This window comes from Hypomesus nipponensis, chromosome 4 (assembly GCF_054491055.1).
Source record: "Hypomesus nipponensis isolate SF chromosome 4, ASM5449105v1, whole genome shotgun sequence".
Taxonomy (NCBI): Eukaryota; Metazoa; Chordata; class Actinopteri; order Osmeriformes; family Osmeridae; genus Hypomesus; species Hypomesus nipponensis.
The window spans coordinates 1,565,850-1,584,457 of record NC_140364.1 but is presented as its reverse complement, the minus strand read 5'-3'; the positions used below and the strand labels follow the sequence as shown (position 1 = coordinate 1,584,457).

Sequence of the window (18,608 nt, the reverse complement as noted above, 5' to 3'; positions counted from 1 at the left end):
TACTGTGATATATACCGTAACCGTGATATAAAATTACTCATACCGTGATAGGAGATTTTGGCCATATCGCCCACTCAGAGGGAGGAAAGAAGGGAAGGAGCGAATGAGGGCAGGAAGGAAAGAGGGTCAGAACTATTGTAAGTCAGACTTCAAATAAATGCTTGATTCTGTCCAGGCCTAGAATGTGTTGAGATACTCTCCTTCTCTTTTTGGGTGACTTTCCTTTTTTGATGCTTTTTTGAATCAGGTGTGTTGGAGCAGGGAAAACATGCGGGACAGGGGTGCCCTGAGGAACAGGGTTGGGAACCACTGAGCTAGAGGAAACAGAAATGATTCGCTGATTTTGCCTCGGTCTTCGGATGATTTTTCACACAGACTCAGAAGAGGAAAGGATTTGATTACCTCGTTCACTTTCGCGTGACTAGGTTTAGTAAGACGTGAATGATATTCGTACACAAGTAATAATTCAGCCTACAGGTTTTGTTATTTTGACTTTTTTGTACTTTACTTACAGTTAAGTGCGGTGTAATTGTTTGCCGCGATAATTAAATGCTAGTGTGAAATTACCATTTTGAATCATACAAACTGTCATGATACATTATTTTAATCGAGGAATTTCTTTTAGTATCTTCTGGTTTACATGCAGGCCTACATGAGAATATGATAAATGTTTGCAGTGGACGTATTTAGGCCAGGGAAATGGCTAAAAAATGTTGAGCAACAGAATGACTCAAAAAAAGGTTAGTTAATTTTACAGAACGAGATTCAAAGAACCGAAAATGATCAGAACTTTCCATCACAAGCACGCAAGTGTGTGTGTTAGCGTGATGCTAACTGATACTCCATCAGTCATCTGATTAGCTGACTCCTCCCCTGTCTAACTGATCCCTCTCCCCAGTGATGGCTACCACAGATACACAGCAAGGTTAATGTCAAAGTTAATTTGCAGAGAGACTTGTCTCTTCCCGGCACCGCACACTTGCATGTGAGCCCCACACCTGTCAGTCACCGGTCATCATGCTAACTAAGCCAGGGAACCAGGGAAAGAGATGGAGTGTTTTAATTTAATCTGGATGCTGTCCAGTTAATTACAGGCTCCATCACTGATGCTGAATCTACAAGGTAGCTGAAGATGGCAGGATTTTTGTGTGGTACCAAAGGTTTGCATTGAAAATGATATACAATATTCCCGCCCCAAAAAAATGACAGATGTTTGAGTGTACAAACATTTGCTCAGAGACAGACATTATGATGGAAAATGTAAATCTTCAGTTACAGTATTAGTGGTTATTTTATTACTGACTTTTTACTGTAAAGGTGTTCAGTTCATCTCAGTGGCTGGTGATTCAGATGCAATTAGGGATAAATAACAGGAGGATAACAGCTTTTTCTACAGTCGCATTAGACAAGCAACCCCCACTATTGAATTACTCAAATCTTTTGACACCATGCTCGCTCATAGTAACACATTGAATTAATATACCATTATGCAACAACAACAAAAAAGAAATAAGCTTGAATGTTAATTAGTTTGTGCTGAAACTTGTAAACAAAGTGTTGTTGTCAAAAATGATGTGTACGTCCTTGAAACTGTGGAGTTGAGAAAACTGTCAGACTCCCTCAAGGGAGATATTGTACATTTTCAAACTTTTCACTTCTTGTCGGAGCTACCTGTTCTGTTCCCTATTATTCTCCCTCTCCCTCATCTGTCACCCCTCATAGGAAGACTCTATTCCTGCCCCTTCTTCTCTCCGTTTCCCTTCACCTATCATTCTCCTTAATTCTTATTACTTTCATTTGTCTTCTATCATCATCGTTTCTCTTTTCTTTCTCTACTCTCCCAACTTGTTCATACCTGTTACCTCTTTTCTCCCATTCGTCCTGCTTGTTATCCCTCTACCTTCACCCTAAGCCCTCCCTTCTCTATATCTCCTCTTTCTGTCTCTCTCTCCATTCTCTTTCCAACCCCCCTCCCCTCCCTCTTATCATTCCCCTTCTTCCCTCCTTATTCTCACTCCAGAACATGCCAGGGAGAGCAGTAATAAAGCAGCAACAGAGAATTGACACCAAACCCCCCCCACACACACACCCCAGATTTCCCCTCTATCTGCTCCTAGGTATCCTCCCACATAAAAACACACAAGAAAGGATCTGAGAGAAGAGCAGAAAGTTCACTATTGAGAGCTACTGTTTGGATTATCCCTAAATATACCGTAAATAATACTAGTTGGTGGGTGTTATTGGTATAGTGAATTATTAATGGGTCAGTGTGTGTGAACACAGTGCCGGTGTGAATGAACACACACACACACATGCTGTAGCAAACCACAGAAAAACACCAAAGCTTGAACAGAGTATACCAAGAATGTGTTGCCTGACATGCAATAATAACTACACATGTGAATAGGATGTTTTATGGCTAGCATTAGACGTCAAACAGGTTAGAGGAGGATTACAAATCTATTATCTCCCACTGCCTTCTACGGCACCTGTGCCAAGCCAAGCAACTCTTCCAATCAATAGGTATCCATAGATCATGAGGAAGATCACCTGAGGGCTTTTTAGAGCTTTTTTGGCCGCAACGAGTGACACTTTGCAGGCACAGGAAAATATAAGTTGGTCAAAATTGAGGGGAAGGGAGCAAAGAAAAAGAGACTCTTGCACTAAAGTTCAAAAGCCAAGGATGCAGGTGTTTAGTGCCCATTTGACGATGCGGCTGAAAGTAAATTAGATTTATGTTGAAGGAGGAGTTGCTTAATTTTTTTGACCCTGGGTGTGTGTGGGGGTGTGTGTTTGTATGTGTGCGTGTGTGTGTTTGTACGTGAGTCATGAAGTAAGTTGATCTGTCTCGGATGTACTGACCAGCCCTAGAGCCCGACTGCAAAATATGTTGAGAGTGCATAGTACACACAAACACGCGTGCACGCAAACACACACAAATACAGAAAATACTTTTAGCATTGGTGCCCAGCTGATTAACCCCTCATTCAACAATGCCCATGTTGGCATCCAGCTGGCATTTCCCACACGTCACTGTCTCACACACATGGGCACACAGGGAGAACTGTCTGACCTTCTTGGGATGTGTATATGTACGTGTAATGTGATGTGTGTGTGTGGGGGTTGGTGGTTGTTTAGTGGCAGTACAAAAGCTGCAGCGGAGCTCTGTGACACTTTGATGAATCGAAGAACACTGTACGGTACTCTGGCAGACAGACAGAGCCCCTCTCTGTCTGTCTACCCCCTCTCTGCCCTCTCAGGAGGTAGCAAAGAGAGAGATAGATGGGGAAAAGATAGAGGGAGAGAGAGAAACAGAGAGAGGGAGTGGTAGAGAGAGATACAGAGCGAGAGTACAGTGTGAGTGAGTGAGTGAGTGAGTGAGTGAGTGAGTGAGTGAGTGAGTGAGTGAGTGAGTGAGTGAAAGTGGTATTTTAGGTGAGAGTATCATTGCCTATTCCTGCTGAGTTCACAAATCAGCGGTGTGACATTCACAGGGAGATAACGGCAAATCTGCTGCTGTTGGCAAATACTGGAGGTGAGTTTATGGTGAGATTTGAGCAGATCCCTAAACCCCTGTGTGTGTGTGTGTGTGTGTGTGTGTGTGTGTGTGTGTGTGTGTGTGTGAGGGGGGGTAACAAATACAACAAATAACGATAACTACTGCAATAGTTATTATAATGTTATTAATTATAATAGTTATTAATAATACAATGTATTTCAAAAATAATAAAAACAAATATGACAACATAAGTTAAATATATGTATATGTAAAGAAAAACGTATTATTCAAAATTACATACAAATATTACGTGTCCATTATTTTATCTATAACATAAAATATATAAAATAATATTACAACAAGATGTTTCAACTGCTTGGTATAATGTGAGCCTCTATTTAGGATTCCTCCGCCAGGAGGAACCCTATTGTTTTTGTTAGTTTTATTAGGGTTCCTCCGGTAGGAGTGAACCTATTGTTTTTGTTAGTATTCTTATTCTTCTTATTATTTTTCTTCTCCTTGCGCCCAAATATCTCAAAAAGTCCCAGGTCATAAATGTTATAATTTGGCACATTGATACTACATCTAAGTGGGTACCCCCACACCGAATATGGGCCACATTGGACCATAGGGGGCGCCACAGGCCACGCCCAAATGTCCACTTTTCAGAGTGATTTCCACTCCATTGCTTCAATTCTTCTGAAACTTGGTGTGCATGCCTCATTTTTCATGAGAAACAAAAAAGCCTCATGGACCCATAAGGTCCGCCATGATGGATTTTCCTGTACAGTGATCATTTTGGAGAAGCTTTAAAAAATTCCTCATCTCTTGAACCAAAGGTCTAATTGACTTGAAACTTTGGACAGATATGTATCATTGACATATTTAAAGGGGCAATTGACTGCAAAACCTATTTGACCTTGTCATAGTTGAATAACGACAGTTCGGTGGGTAAACTGACGTACCGTGAATATCAAAGTCCATTGACACCTCTTTCCTATTCAAATCTCAAAAAGAAAAAATGTGGCTGTAAAACGCTAGGTTTTCAACAAAGCTACCGGTCCTACATAGGACCGGTGATCGCCCTCTTATTGGCTCTGGTCTGTATCTTTGTCACGCCCCAGAATTTACATCCAGACCAGCCCGAGGTAGCATCTATCTCCGATACTAGTTTAGCTGCGCGCTGCTCTGTGTAGGCTACTTATAAGGAATTACAAAGAAGAACGTTTTGAATTATAACAAGGATATTGAAAATGGACCACGGTCGTAAATGCTGTGTTCCAGGCTGTACAGGGAAGGCTAACACTCACAGTCTTCCAAAGGAGACAAACATTCATCAGGCATGGCTGCTGTTGTCTATGAGAAGATCCCGGCGAAGTTCGACACTCAATCATTCATTTGCTCTGAACATTTCACCCAAGACAGTTTTGACAACCTTGTACAATTTCAAGCAGGATTTGCTAGGAAGCTGAACCTGGAAAGAGGTGCTTTTCCGACCGTATGCCCATTGCAACCGCAAGCTATAAGGACAGTATGATGTTGTGCTAACAGTTATTAGCAATGCTAACGTTTCCTGTATATAGCATACCAGGTAGAATGCTAAATACGTTTTTCTACACACATCAAATGACTCTAGCTAGACTAGCTGTAGTCGGCATTAGAAGGGAAGCTTCCGAAAAATAGCCAGAAAACAAACAGCAGTCTGGCTTATTGCTAACGCCTGTATAGTTAATCTATTTGAAAGAACTGGAGAAAGGCAGGTGCTAGATACAGGATACGTTAGCATTGCTAGTAACTGTTACTAGTAGTAACACCTAGACTGTAGGCATGTAAACAAATTTAGCTTGCTAACGCAAGAGCATAGGTTGAATGTGTGATCATTTAGCCTAGTTTATTGGCAATGGGGCTGACGTTGATTAATGTTCCTGACTGTGTTTCATTCAAATAAATAACCTGTGTCATGTAAATCTACAATTCATGATGCATGTTTGTCCAGATCTTTGTCATGTTATTTTTTAGCAAGATATTTAGAGCTAGCTAGCTAACTGAAGCCGAGTAGAATCACGATATGGTTTGGTTGCTAAGCTGTAGCCTAACTTTCTACCCACCTAAGTCAATCCAGTTTGCTTCAACAACAGAAGTGGAAACAAGTAATGTTATCATTTCAAATTATATATAGTCAATCTGTTGAAAACAGTGTTGTGTAGACACAATAGATTTATTTGCACGTTTTTATTTCAAGTCTTCGGTGTTTCAGCGAGTGCTGCTGTTGGCCGTGTTGCGTTTTTGCTCCCCAGCTTCACTCGTTGAAAACCAAGCAATCAGCGCGCAGCTTATCTAAATATTAATGAGCATACCATAAAAGGAGAAAAGCTAGTGTTTTTTCCCGGGAACATTTCAGAGGATCTGTCAGTGGGCATAGAACAGCACCCGGGCCATTTTCAACCCAACCAATGTTACATACCCTATTTGGAGACCTTAAGGAACAGTGTGAAATACCCCCAAAAAAACCAATTGCCCCTTTAAAAACGTTACTTAATGCAATTGAATCAAATACAAAATGGCTGAAAGGGGCGTATTTATGTAAATGTCCACATTGCCTCAATATGTTTGTGTGACTAAATCAAATTTATTTTTGAAGGATGCAAAGTTTCACCTTGGTATGTCAAAATATGACTGAATTACAGCTGTTTGAACTTGGACCAAATCTGACAATGCTCGCCATTGGAGAAACAGCTTTTTTTATTATTTAATTAATGCAATTTGTGTAATCCATGCCTGGGAATGGCTCAATTGGTTGAGCCGTTGTGCTGGTATGCAAAGGGTTGTAAGTTCAAAACCTTGTCAGAGGGATAGTTTTTTTTTTTTATTCTGACAAAACGGTTTCTAGTCTTCCGATCAATCCTCCGGTTGTAAAACATATCAATGCCTGTTTTTTTGAACCCATCACAACACACCCATCATCTGTTTAGCGAGACAGTGCTAACCACGGCAAAACACGCCAGGTTCACCACAGTAGCTAGCTACTTGTAGTCTAAGCATGGTAGTGTCAGATTCACAACCGAGTTAGCTCAAATTAAGTATATTGATTGTTCAGGTGGATCCCTTGCCTGTTGCGCAAATTCATTTAAGTTACCTAAGCCAGGACACATCGCCAATGATGCTAGGCATGTCAGGTGCAATTGCATGTGTCAGGTGGCTGAGCGGTTAGGGAATCGGGCTGGTTATCAGAAGGTTGCCAGTTCGATTCCACGCCATGCCAAATGACGTTGTGTCCTTGGGCAAGGCACTTCACCCTACTTGCCTCGGGGGAATATCCCTGTACTTACTGTAAGTCGGTCTGGATAAGACTAAATGTAAATGTAGACATGATTTGAAATTCTCTTCCATGACAAGTTATGTAACCCCCCAAAAAACTTTTAAAGCACTACGAATAAGCTGTTCTTTACAGCAGCAACCCAGTCATCCCGTTGTACCATTTTTATGTCCCATATATAAATAGGACTAAATTACAGCTGTTTGAACTTTTTTCTTAGCCAACCATGTATCTCAATGGTGACTTTTATTGCCAGTGTATAAGCACAAACTCTGTATATCATTAAGATCTTTCTTTTTTGGGGGGGGGGGGGGAGGGGTTCAGAGTTTGGTAACATTCATGTTTGTGATGTAACTTGATTTCACTTTTTCCAATAGGTTTTATCTTCATTATGATTGCTATTATCAACAGTTGAGTTTAGTTGAGTTTTGTTAATTAACTTATTGTATATCACCCTTATTGATCTAAGAGGTAAACCTCTGTGTTTTTCTGTTTGTTTGGAGGCATTCAGGTAAACTCCTACACAATTATAGATGTATCTCGTTCACTGTCTATCTCACAATCACTCTCTCTTCATTTATCTATGTCTCCTTATCTGTCCCTGGTCAATATGAGTGACTAGGTTCCTAATGTCCAGTGCGGTGTAACTGGTGGCTAACTGGCCAATGAGGTGTACTTGGTGACTAACTGGTTTTGACTGCCCAATACAAAAATATATATATATTATTAAAGATCTCACTCACTCTCTCTCTCTGGTTCACCCACTGAGGACAGCCCTGAACTAAACCAGCTTTTTCGCTGCTTCAACTACAAAGAAGACAGGAGTTCACCTGGTTCTGAACCCTGTACCACCCCGTCACTACTACAGACCTGGGGTCTCATTTATAAAACTGTGCGTAGGATTCTTACTAAAAGTGTACGTACGTCCAACAGCCAAAAATGGCGTACGCACACAAAAATTCAGATTTATAAAACCGTGCATACGCACACCTGTACGCAATGTTCCTTTTATAAATCACAGATTACCCACAAGTGTGCGTACGTGTTCATCAGCATTGTACCCCACCCTGAACACGCCCATTTTTAACCATAAATTGTAAATGCAAAGCACCTCATGAATGCTAATCTAGTATCTCATCATGACCCTGGCATACGATTGTTCTTTACGGTGAATCATAGCGCATGACAACTTCTCAGACACTGTTAGCCTATTGGTGGAGCCCGAAAACTCCGAAAATGTGGTGGCCGGTAGATCACTAATTTAAAAAAACTGTGCGAGTGGTCAACTGTGCCAGTGATATACTGCGAGTCAAGATACAATTTGAAAACAAAAGCGTTTTGTTATGAACAGTAATCTATTAAAGTCTGGATTGATAACGAGGACGCTAGCTATTGCACGGGAGCTTAACGACTGTAGGCTATTTCCAGTTTTTGACATATGAGGATATTTGCACAGTATTAAATACATATATTCAGTTATACACTGTGTTCTGCAGTTATCTAAAGGTAGGATATGTGATGTTATCCTGTATTCCATGCAGTCGGGGAATCTCCCCCTCCTGAACTCCCGTAGTGGACAATCTGATGGTGAGGAAACGCTGATTTTTTTTTTTAAATCTGAGTTGGATTGTACAAGGTGTTTATGGAACAAGAATCACTCAGTACAAGCGCAAATAACACTGCTGGATGTAATCTTCAGGATAATCATAAAATTGAATGAAAAAAACGTGTGTGAGGAAAACTAAATGTATAAATATTATGAGTAATGTTCTTCCCACATTCAATTTCTGCAGTCTGACGTACGGTCATCTGCGTCGCCAATTCCAACTGTTTTCAAAATGTGCGTAGGCCTACGGGAGGGTCAGAGTTTGCGTGGAGGACCGCACATTCTCCCGTCAAGTTTGTTTTTTATAAATCACAACCTTTGCGTGGAAAGTGGCGTACGCACATTTTCAGCCCCGTTTTGTGCGTAAGCAAGCTTTATAAATGAGACCCCTGGAGTTCACCTGGTTCTGAACCCAGTACGACCGTCACTACCACAAACGGCTCCCAAGAAAAGCAGCTCATCTTCTATTCCCTTGAAGCATACAGTACTTCAAACACTCCACCATGCATTAGATGAAGTGTGTGCGCGTTTGTTTGAGAATGTGTGTGTCTGTGTGTGTGCATTTGTGCCAGGGAGATGATGAAGCCCCTTCTGCTTCCCTTCCGTATATCCCTTAGCGACATCATTCATCTGCAGTTGTGGTCGTATATGTCGCCTGTGACCGCATCACAAGCAGATTATCCTCAACATCGCCGTCATTAAGGAGTAGAAAATGACTGAGCTCAGCTATCCGGACTCACCATAATGAACAACAGACTACTGCCGGGGTGAACACACTCTGGGCCCTATCTTGCACCCAGCACAATTTACTTTGTCAACGACGCAAGTATCATTCCTAGTTTGCACTCAATGCTAAGCGGACTTTTCCCTCCGCACACGCACGTCGTTAAATTAGGGAATGACTTTGCGCTCCCGGGGGCGGATCAGCAAACGCACACGTTTCCTGGGGCTATTTTGCAGTTTCAGAAAAACAATTCCGCCACTGACCAGGAAAAACGTAGTCTAAAGTCAATGGCGCGTTATTGAGATGCTATTTTAAGGGTCCGTGCGCACTGCTGGCGAGGCCAAGGTCTTCTTTCTAAGCAGCTAGGTTACATTGTTTTGATTTATGGCGTGTTACATGTTATGTCTAACAACGCCTCTGGTGGAGAGGGTGCTGTTTGGTAAAGGAGTTGGGAGCAGGTATCAAGTTATGGGCGGCAACAATAACCTGATAGCTGTTCCCAACTCCTTTACTAAAATATAGCCTATCTATCTAGAATCTATATTAAAGGACAGCATGCACATATAAGATTCTTATATGTTTATGGAATGTTTACTTTATGCACCTGCACATCAAAGTAAATTCCTAATTTGTCTAAATGTACTTAGCGATGAAACTTTATTTTGATTCTAATTCAATCAACCCTCTCCCAAAACTCGGAGGGCTGTGAAGGCTATGACTCTGGGGATGTCACTGTGTGTGTGTGTGTGTGTTTGACAGATAGTTGGAAATAAAGAGACAAAAGGAGAGGTCAGAGAGAGAGAGAGAGAGAGAGAGAGAGAGAGAGAGAGAGACTGGAAGGACTCCTCGAAGCAACATCTTGTTCCCATGACAACAGGGAAAGGGGCAACAGACATGCTGTCTAACAAAAAATAAATAAACTGATGTCATACACACACACAAAAGCACACACAAATGTCACACATTTTCCCAGAAGATGTTGAGATCTCCATGCGATCTCCTAGGACTCACAGGTAGTCAATTATCACCTTGTTTCCTACTCTGGAGGTTTCAATAACCTCAAACTACCAGAATGAAATAGATAGATGGAGAGGGAAGACAGAGACAAAAAGAGAAGCATTATTTTTTATTTGCATGATTGATGAGTATTCCTAGATCTGTTTGTCTGTCTGTATGTCTGTAATATATTCTGTTTGTCTTTCTGTCAACCTGCCTGTCTACTGTTAGTCTGCCTGCTTGTCTGTCTGTTTGTCTGACCAAGACCTGGGTATTGAAATCAATTTGGTAATTGAGTAATGGAAGCACTGAGCAACTCAGATGATCATTTCGCAGAAACATGTTAACCCAGGCTCATCTATAAATGTGTGTGTGTGTATCTGTGTTAGTGTTGAGTGTACTCTATGAGTGTGCATGTGCATGTGCATGCGTACGTGTGTACATTCAGGAAGGTCACAGCTCATAATTCCTAACCTCTCCTCTGAGAGTTCTATACTCCTATTCCTTCCTTCCTTTTTTTTTTTCTTCCTTGCTTACTACATACATACACACACACACACACACACACACACACACATTTATTCGTTATTTATACACATGCTTATCAAGGTCTGAAGGATGCCAAAGCGACAGTCAAACCATTGTGTCCTTATCTCCCTCTCTGGTATCCCTTTAAACACACTTCTCATATAGATCACCCCAACAACACTTAGACAGGCAGAGGTGTACTGTATATTTATTGTGTATAATACAACCCAGATTCCCCAACTGTTTGACAATAAAACAGAAAACGAATCAAATGTTTGATGTTCATGGCCACAGCACGTCTCCAAGAAAAAATTGGGATGGGGGCAACAAAAGGCTGGAAATGCAAGTGTGATAAAAAAAAAAACAGCTGGAGGAACATTTTGCAACTAATTAGGTTGATTGACAACAGGTCAATAACATGATTGGGTATAAAAGTATCTAGAGAGGTAAAGTCTCTCAGAAGTAAAGATGGGCAGAGGTTCACCAATCTGCAAAAAACGGTATCTATAGGCTACATATTGTGGAATACTGCATAAAAAAACAGGTATGATTCTGTAATGGAAATAACTGCATGGGCTCAGAAACGCCTTCAAAACTCATTGTCGGGTTAAAGCTCTATCATGCAAAGAAGAAGCCATATGTGAACATGATCCTGAAACTCTGCTGTTTTCTCTGGGCCAAAGCTCATTTAAAATGAACTGAGGCACAGTAGACAAGTGTTCTGTGGTCAGACAAATACAAATTAGATTTTTTTGGGGGGGAAACCAGAGACGCCGTCCAGTGTTTCCCCTATGTTGATTTTGTCGTGGCGGCCCGCCACGGCTAAATTTCTGCCTCCACTGTATCAGAAATAGGGCTGTACAAGATTTTAGGCCGTCTATCAGCAGTGATTGTTCGAGTGCATATCTGAGAATATCAAGGACACACGCTTCACAGTTGAGATTGCGTGTGTGCGCCTTTGAGACCTGTAAGTCGTATAACTTATGTTTTCAGTTCATTAAAGCCTGTTATTGCATTAGTCTACAGTTATTGCAAATTAAAGTTAACTGGTGATTTTCGTTGTTTGTATTCTTCCCCTGCTAGCATAATTGCATGCCGGTTGATTCGATAGCGATTGCTGCCCTTGCTCACGTTTGTATTTTAGGTTATGCTGAAGTAGTTATTGTTATTATTTGCTAAAGAATGCTTAGCCTATCAAGATCAAATGAAGCCGACAGTGTACATGCTTTCGAGTACCTTGATCGATAGGCAAGTCTACTGACCGTTTACAATAAGTTGTTACGTCAATTATTAATTGGCAGCATATTTCTGCGATTTAGAACATACTTTAAGTAGCCTAACTGTATTGCTTTACACAAAATAGGACGAAAATATATGCAATATTACATTTGTTATTAGACTATTACATTAACCTACTCCAAAATATAGGGTTAGAACTTTATTTCGGCCGAGGGGGAGGGGAGGGGGTCGGACAGACCTGCCCCCACTGCTAAAAAAAATCCTTGGGGAAACACTGGACCCTGCTTCCTCCGGACTAAAGAGGAGAAGGACCACCTGGCTTGTTATCAGCGCTCAGTTCTAAAGCCTGCATCTCTGATGGTATGGGGACGCATTAGTGCCTATGGAATGGGCAGCTTGCACATCTGGAAAGGCACCATCAATGCTGAAAGGTATATACAGGTTTGAAAGCAACATATCCTTCCATTCAGATGTCCAGGGAAGACCTTGCATATTTCAGGAAGACAATGCTAAACCACACACCGCATCTATTACAACTGCATGGCTTCGTAGTAGAAGATTCCAGGAGCTTAACTGGCCTGTCTGCAGTCCAGACCTTTCACCAATTGAAAACGTTTGCCACATCAGGAAACATTTGATTAAGAAGACCCAGAAGTGTTGAGCAGAATCCTGTATCAAACATGAATCATTGCAGTGTTTTATTTACATTTTACACAGCGTCACAACTTTGGGGGATTTGGGGTTGTATGTGTCTAACTATAAAGGCAGTGTGTCTGTCTGTGTGTGCCTAGATCATCTCAAGAACCAGGCACTGTAGGAAGTTGAAATTCAGCAGGTGTATTGCTCAGGACTCAAGGACATGCAATTTGACAGTGAAGTTGTTTGGAAGAGCGGTTGGCTGAAAATAAATATAAACGTGTTCATTGCCATGTTGAACTGTAAGTGTAAGTGTGTAAGGGGTTATATTCCTGATAGCTGAAGAGATGTAGATCAGGATTCTTTCCTTCCTTCATCCTTCCTTCCACCAATACCAATTGGTGATCACACCGCAGGAGTCACAAGTTGACCTCCTACTGAGAGCACTCCTAAATGATTCTCTTTGAAAGAAAACACTTAATCTGTTTATGTTGATTCAGTTGCTTGGAACCATTCCATAGCAATGAACTTCAATAACACTTGCAATGTGTTTAAGAAATTGTGTAAACAATGTGTGGTTTTGTATATGAGTGTGTTTGTGTACAGCAGGTGTGTGCGTGTATGTGTATCCGACTACAAACACTTTGGCCATCTGGAGTCAGATGACAGTGTGAATTACCAGAGGGAGGCAAAAACGAGGGAGGACACTGGGGATGGAGGGACAGAGAGTTGGAGATATACAGAGAAATTAAGAGAGAGAGAGAGAGAGAGAGAGAGAGAGAGAGAGAGAGAGAGAGAGAGAGAGAGAGGGGGGGGGAGAGAGAGAGAGAAGAGAAGAGAGAACAAGAAAGAATAGAATGAGAAAATGAGCGTCATCTGGAGGGAGGGCAAATCCACATACAACCACACGCACACTCCCCTGTAAACACACTCATGCACGTAGGCACGCACACATGCAATCTTTCCTTTTAGAAATAATGGCCTGCCTGACATCAATTACTGTAAGCGCAACCATCCAATTGTGTTGTGTGGAGATTGGCCTTCTAACACTCTCACACACACAATCACACATACTCACACACACACAATTTCACATGCAAACAAAACCACACGCACCAAAATACACAACCACACACACACACATAGAAACTTAGTAGTGTTGTGAAAGAGGAGTCTGCCTGATGGCTGATAGGGTGATGACGCTCCATACAGATCATTCACCAGAGCAAAACACACAGAAACTAGGCCCACATTATCCCTTTCTCAGCCCTTTCTTCCTCCACTTCAACCTCCCCATCTCTCTCATTCTGATTCGCTCTTTCCCTTTTCCCCCATTATTCTCCCTCTTTCCTCTCCCTTTCCCCTCTCTCTGTCCGTTTCCCTCCCTATTTATTTCCCTCTGTGTTTATCTCATCTCTCTCGTTCTCACCCCCTCTCACTTTTCTCTCCCTCTCTCTCTGTCTGTAGTCTTCTTTGACAGAGCAAGGGGCCACTGCAGCAGCAGAGCCTGTTGCTTAGCATTCTGTACCACAGTCCAGCATACAGACAGATAAAGCATGCCCTGTTTACTTCTCCCCACTGGTTATCTAGAGCCAGAGGAGAGCTGGCCTCAACCACTCCACAACACAGGCTGGGGAAGGAAGGATAGATAGAGAGAAAGGAGCTGGAGACAAAAAATGAGAGAAGAATGAGGGTACAGACAGACAGAGAGACAGACAGACAGACAGACAGACAGACAGACAGACAGACAGACAGACAGACAGACAGACAGACAGATAGATAGACAGATAGATAGACAGATACATACATAGATACATACATAGATACATACATAGATACATACATAGATACATACATAGATACATACATAGATACATACATAGATACATACATAGATACATACATAGATAGATACTGCTGTGGTTAATAACGCTGCTTTGAGTAGGCAGGGAGGTGCTCTCCATGGTCTGCAAATCTCACTGCATCCGTGGGATTCTGGCGCGGCATCTACCCAGATTCACTCTCAAAGGTATCTCACATCACGGGGGTGGTGGGTTTGCTTTACTTGTCATAATGCGGGCGGGAGGGAGCTCCGTATCTCACAAGACTTTTACTTGTGTACACGCAGTCAGGAGTGAAATATGGCAGGACAACGAGCCTAGAAACCAACAGCCATTTCACTTAGTTGCGTCACGGCCACACTCTGACACCAAAACTTTAGGGCGTTAATAAAAGGTTTGCTTGATTAACTAGAACCGCTGGTTGCATAAAGTCAGATGGTCAGGAGAAAACGAAGCGTGACCCTCGTGATTCCAGACATATTGAGTTATTGTCTCATGCCTCGGTAACTAACGATCTAATAGCGGGCCGGGCAAGCTTGAGGTGCGCGGGTGTTCTACAACACATGCCTCTCACGCGTCATCAGCAATCTGCCTCATCAGACTGGCTCATCATCACTCTTCCTCATAATCTCTCTAGTCCCTCCTCCTCCCCCATCTCCTGGGTTTATTGAATGAAGGTTGATTAGTGTTTATTGAGCGGCCGGGCCCCTGGGAGCGGGCCTTTTTTGAGCGGACTGAAATGAGTGCACTGGCTGTAAACTCAGTATCAATCCGATCAGATCATTGCGCCACCTACGATTGAGAGCGCATCAATGATGAGGTGCAGGCAACTAGAACACAACGGTTTATCATCTGGCGTCTACAACGGATTTTATAATCCGTTTCGTTTTTGTTACGTGACACTACCGTTAGCCTATTAGGCCTATGGTAAAATAATAACAACTAAATAAAATGAAAGACCAGAATGAGATTATGAGTGACATTTAGTTCCGAGATTTCGTCCCTCGACCCGTTTAATAATTTATGAGAATCATGGCATACACTTAGGGCACACTTCTGGTTATAGATAAACGTTCCACAACTTAATGCCAACAAATCTGTAAAGCCTTCAACTATAACCTATAACAACGTTAGCCAAGTTTCTCCCGGGTCGGTTATCTAAATAAGGACTACGTGGGCAGTGTGCAGCTGCAAACACAATTCTCGTCCGCTCAGTACTAAGTGAATCTCTGGTGCCGCTTAACGGGAAAACGCGGCAACTGCCACCCCTGTCTGCAGCCAGGGAGGTAATCCGCTGCACCGAGGAGACAAACTGGTCTCGTTTATAGTAATCTCTGTCCAGCCGCGCAGTCAAACTACTGTGTGTGGTGATAAATTGATTAATAAATAAGTGTTGATGCGTTTTGGTCGTCAGCGACGGTGACGAGACCGCAGAAGGATTTCAACAGTCTGAGGACATGAAATCCCGTCCCTAAAGCCATGAGAGCCATTGATGACTCAGTGAACCGGCATGGATTCCTCAAGAGAGAAGAGAGCGGCTGTTGTCTTAATGAACCCAGAATATGTTAGATGAGGATGCGTAACTGAAACTGGATGCCATGACGTTTCGGAGTGGGTGGCGGGGGGTACTGTAAAATGCCAGCTGAGGTCACAGCTGACGACATATTAATGGAATGGCTATAATCTCTCTTCTCATTGGCCATGTGGAAATTTAATTGAAGTGCTGAGTGGTTTTGATGTAGCCTATAGGCCTGACTGTCATTACACATTTGACTCCCGTGTGTAAGAACCGTCCAATAACTTCTGTCCGCGCGAGCGGTTGCTGAAAGCCGTGGAGGATGTCGTTCGCTTTTGGTGAGGTATTTTGACTTTGCGTTTGGGGTTGCAACATGGAGTCTGAATTGATAGTGCCAGATCAACTTCCGAATGCTTACCCTTGTATGGTATATTAAATAAAGGTTGATCTAAATGTAACGTTTCCATTCTGCAATGTTTATATCAATGTGATTTGTCTGTTGAGCGCTGCCAGGATTTTAGCCAAATACACTACCACCAAATCTCAAGTCTTCCAGTCACATCTAACTGTATGACTGACGCCCACCTCTCTCTTTTCTCTCTCATCCACACACACACACACACGCGCGCGCGCGAGCACACACACACGTCAATGAAGGGAGGGAATTCACCAGACTCATCCTCACAAAAAATGCATGAGCTTAGTGTAGTATACACCAGACATGCATCTCATGACGCCATACATAGATGAACAGACATGGTAGATCCCAGAGACCAGGTGCGACGGCTAATTATTCACTTCCATGCCATAGCCAACTGCAGCTTTGACGTTCAACCAGTGTTCAAACGGCTATCTAACGGAATTCACGGCAGCGTGTTTAGCTACCCGCGATGAACCGCCTGCTGCTGAGCAGGGATATACCTCCGCTCAGTTATGCGGAGAAGACTATCACACGTCGTAGAATCTCCGCCGTCACCCCCTCTTTTCTTGCCTTAAGAAACACACATTTGATTCTGAAATGCGGTATGGCCACTGATTGGGGGAATCTCTCCACGACAGAGGAACCCCCACGTAATTCAAGAATTCCGCTGTAAACACAACGTCTTTCAACTCTCAACGTCTCTGAACTTTCCCATGCTATGAAAAGCTGCCTCCACCAGGCCGTTTAGCATTCTGGGAGGAAGAGGGAATGTAGCCTATTTTAGTGCGTCTCCCCACGCAATTGCTTTAGCACAAGCGAGACCATGCAGGGAAACTTACCTTTTACCGAGGCGGCCAATAGCCCCACGTACAGGAACAGCACCCGGCTCCAATAGTGCGCGTGTACCCCAACCTTCATTAGCGCAAAAACCCGTATTCCGTCCGTTTTCCTCGGTCTATGTACGCTGCACACGCATTCCGATCTCCGTGCGAGTCCAGTTCCGTCCCGGTTCAAGGCGGTTGTCATGGCAGGGGTTTGTCTGGCAGGCACGGTTGTTATCAGACGGCTTTAAATTGGAGATTCACTTGGTTTCGGCGCCGAGAAAAATCCCAATGCATCGAGACTCGGATCTCGCAACTGGACTGAACCATGTCATGCGGACCGCGGGGTTAGCGAATCTCTGTGTAAAGATTTCACACCGAAAAAGGTATATGTACCAGGGAGAGAATAGAAGCGGAGTCTTATCTACCCACGCTCAATATTAACAACCCCTCGTTCTCTCCATATATATAATTCGATGTGAGATGAACTGGGAAGACGAGCTATACCTTTTTCACTTTCTTACCCCACGGCCGTGCTGTTTTCCCTCTATTTATTCCAAATTAACACACCAACGTCGATAATCCACATTTCACTTGCACATGAAAGGAAGAAACCCCGAATACTGACACCAATTCTATCCGGATCCACCGAATCGTCCTACTTTAGAAGTTTCCTGCCAACATATAAGTAGATGGTTTAGAGGTGACAAAAGAACAAGTGATCGTGTATTTCCAGTATTCGCAGCCCTCAGAAACGTTGGCTCAGGTCTTCACAACGCCAAGTGTCCGAATGCAGCTCTGCTTCATTCTGCGCCTCTCTCGCGCGCTCTCTCGCTCTCGCTCTCTCTCTCTCTCTCGCTCTCTCTCTCTCTCTCTCTCTCTCTCTCTCTCTCTCTCTCTCTCTCTCTCTCTCTCTCTCTCTCTCTCGATTTCGTCCACTGCGCGTCGCGGGGCGCGCTATGATCTGCCTCTGTCGCTCAGGAGGAGGTATTCGTTTCATCCTCCTACATGGGCTCTCATTTAACCATTAAGTTTTCCTCTTCACTCCATACAATTGTCAGCACACCTACAATATATAGGCTACCAACGCAGTTACAGTAGGCATATGTAGTATATGTTGCCATCGCAATCGTTGAATCGTGTTTTAAATCCTCGTAGCCTAATGATGATGACAGTGACTGGCCGTTGGACAACAAGTGGCCCATCCAAGTAGAGATTTTTCTTCAATACGGTAAATAACTTAACACTGGAATGGGTTTTAGGAGGATGCATGGGGTGCACTACACAATTTACCTCCGTAGCTACTGTGACATTAATACGAGATGCTCACTACTTGCTCGCTGAACGTGAAATTGATACCTAACAGCCTGGAACTCTGGCCAGTTAATGCGAATGCCGTTTACAGTTTTGCATATAAACGGTCATTAGTTTTACACTATGCGTTTTGTGTAAAAGTTTTTTTTTT

General features: G+C 42.8%; 1 protein-coding gene across 1 annotated transcript in view; it reads right to left on the bottom strand.

Moving 5' to 3' along the window:
* Window positions 1-17,649, bottom strand: part of csmd2 (CUB and Sushi multiple domains 2) — a 228,656-nt gene extending 211,007 nt beyond the window's left edge. Inside the window, exon 1 of the mRNA XM_084695567.1 lies at window positions 17,162-17,649. Coding sequence (XP_084551693.1) covers window positions 17,162-17,348 — 187 coding nt within the window. The 5' untranslated portion in view covers window positions 17,349-17,649. The remainder of the gene's footprint in view (window positions 1-17,161) is intronic.
* Between the last annotated feature and the right edge of the window lie 959 nt (window positions 17,650-18,608).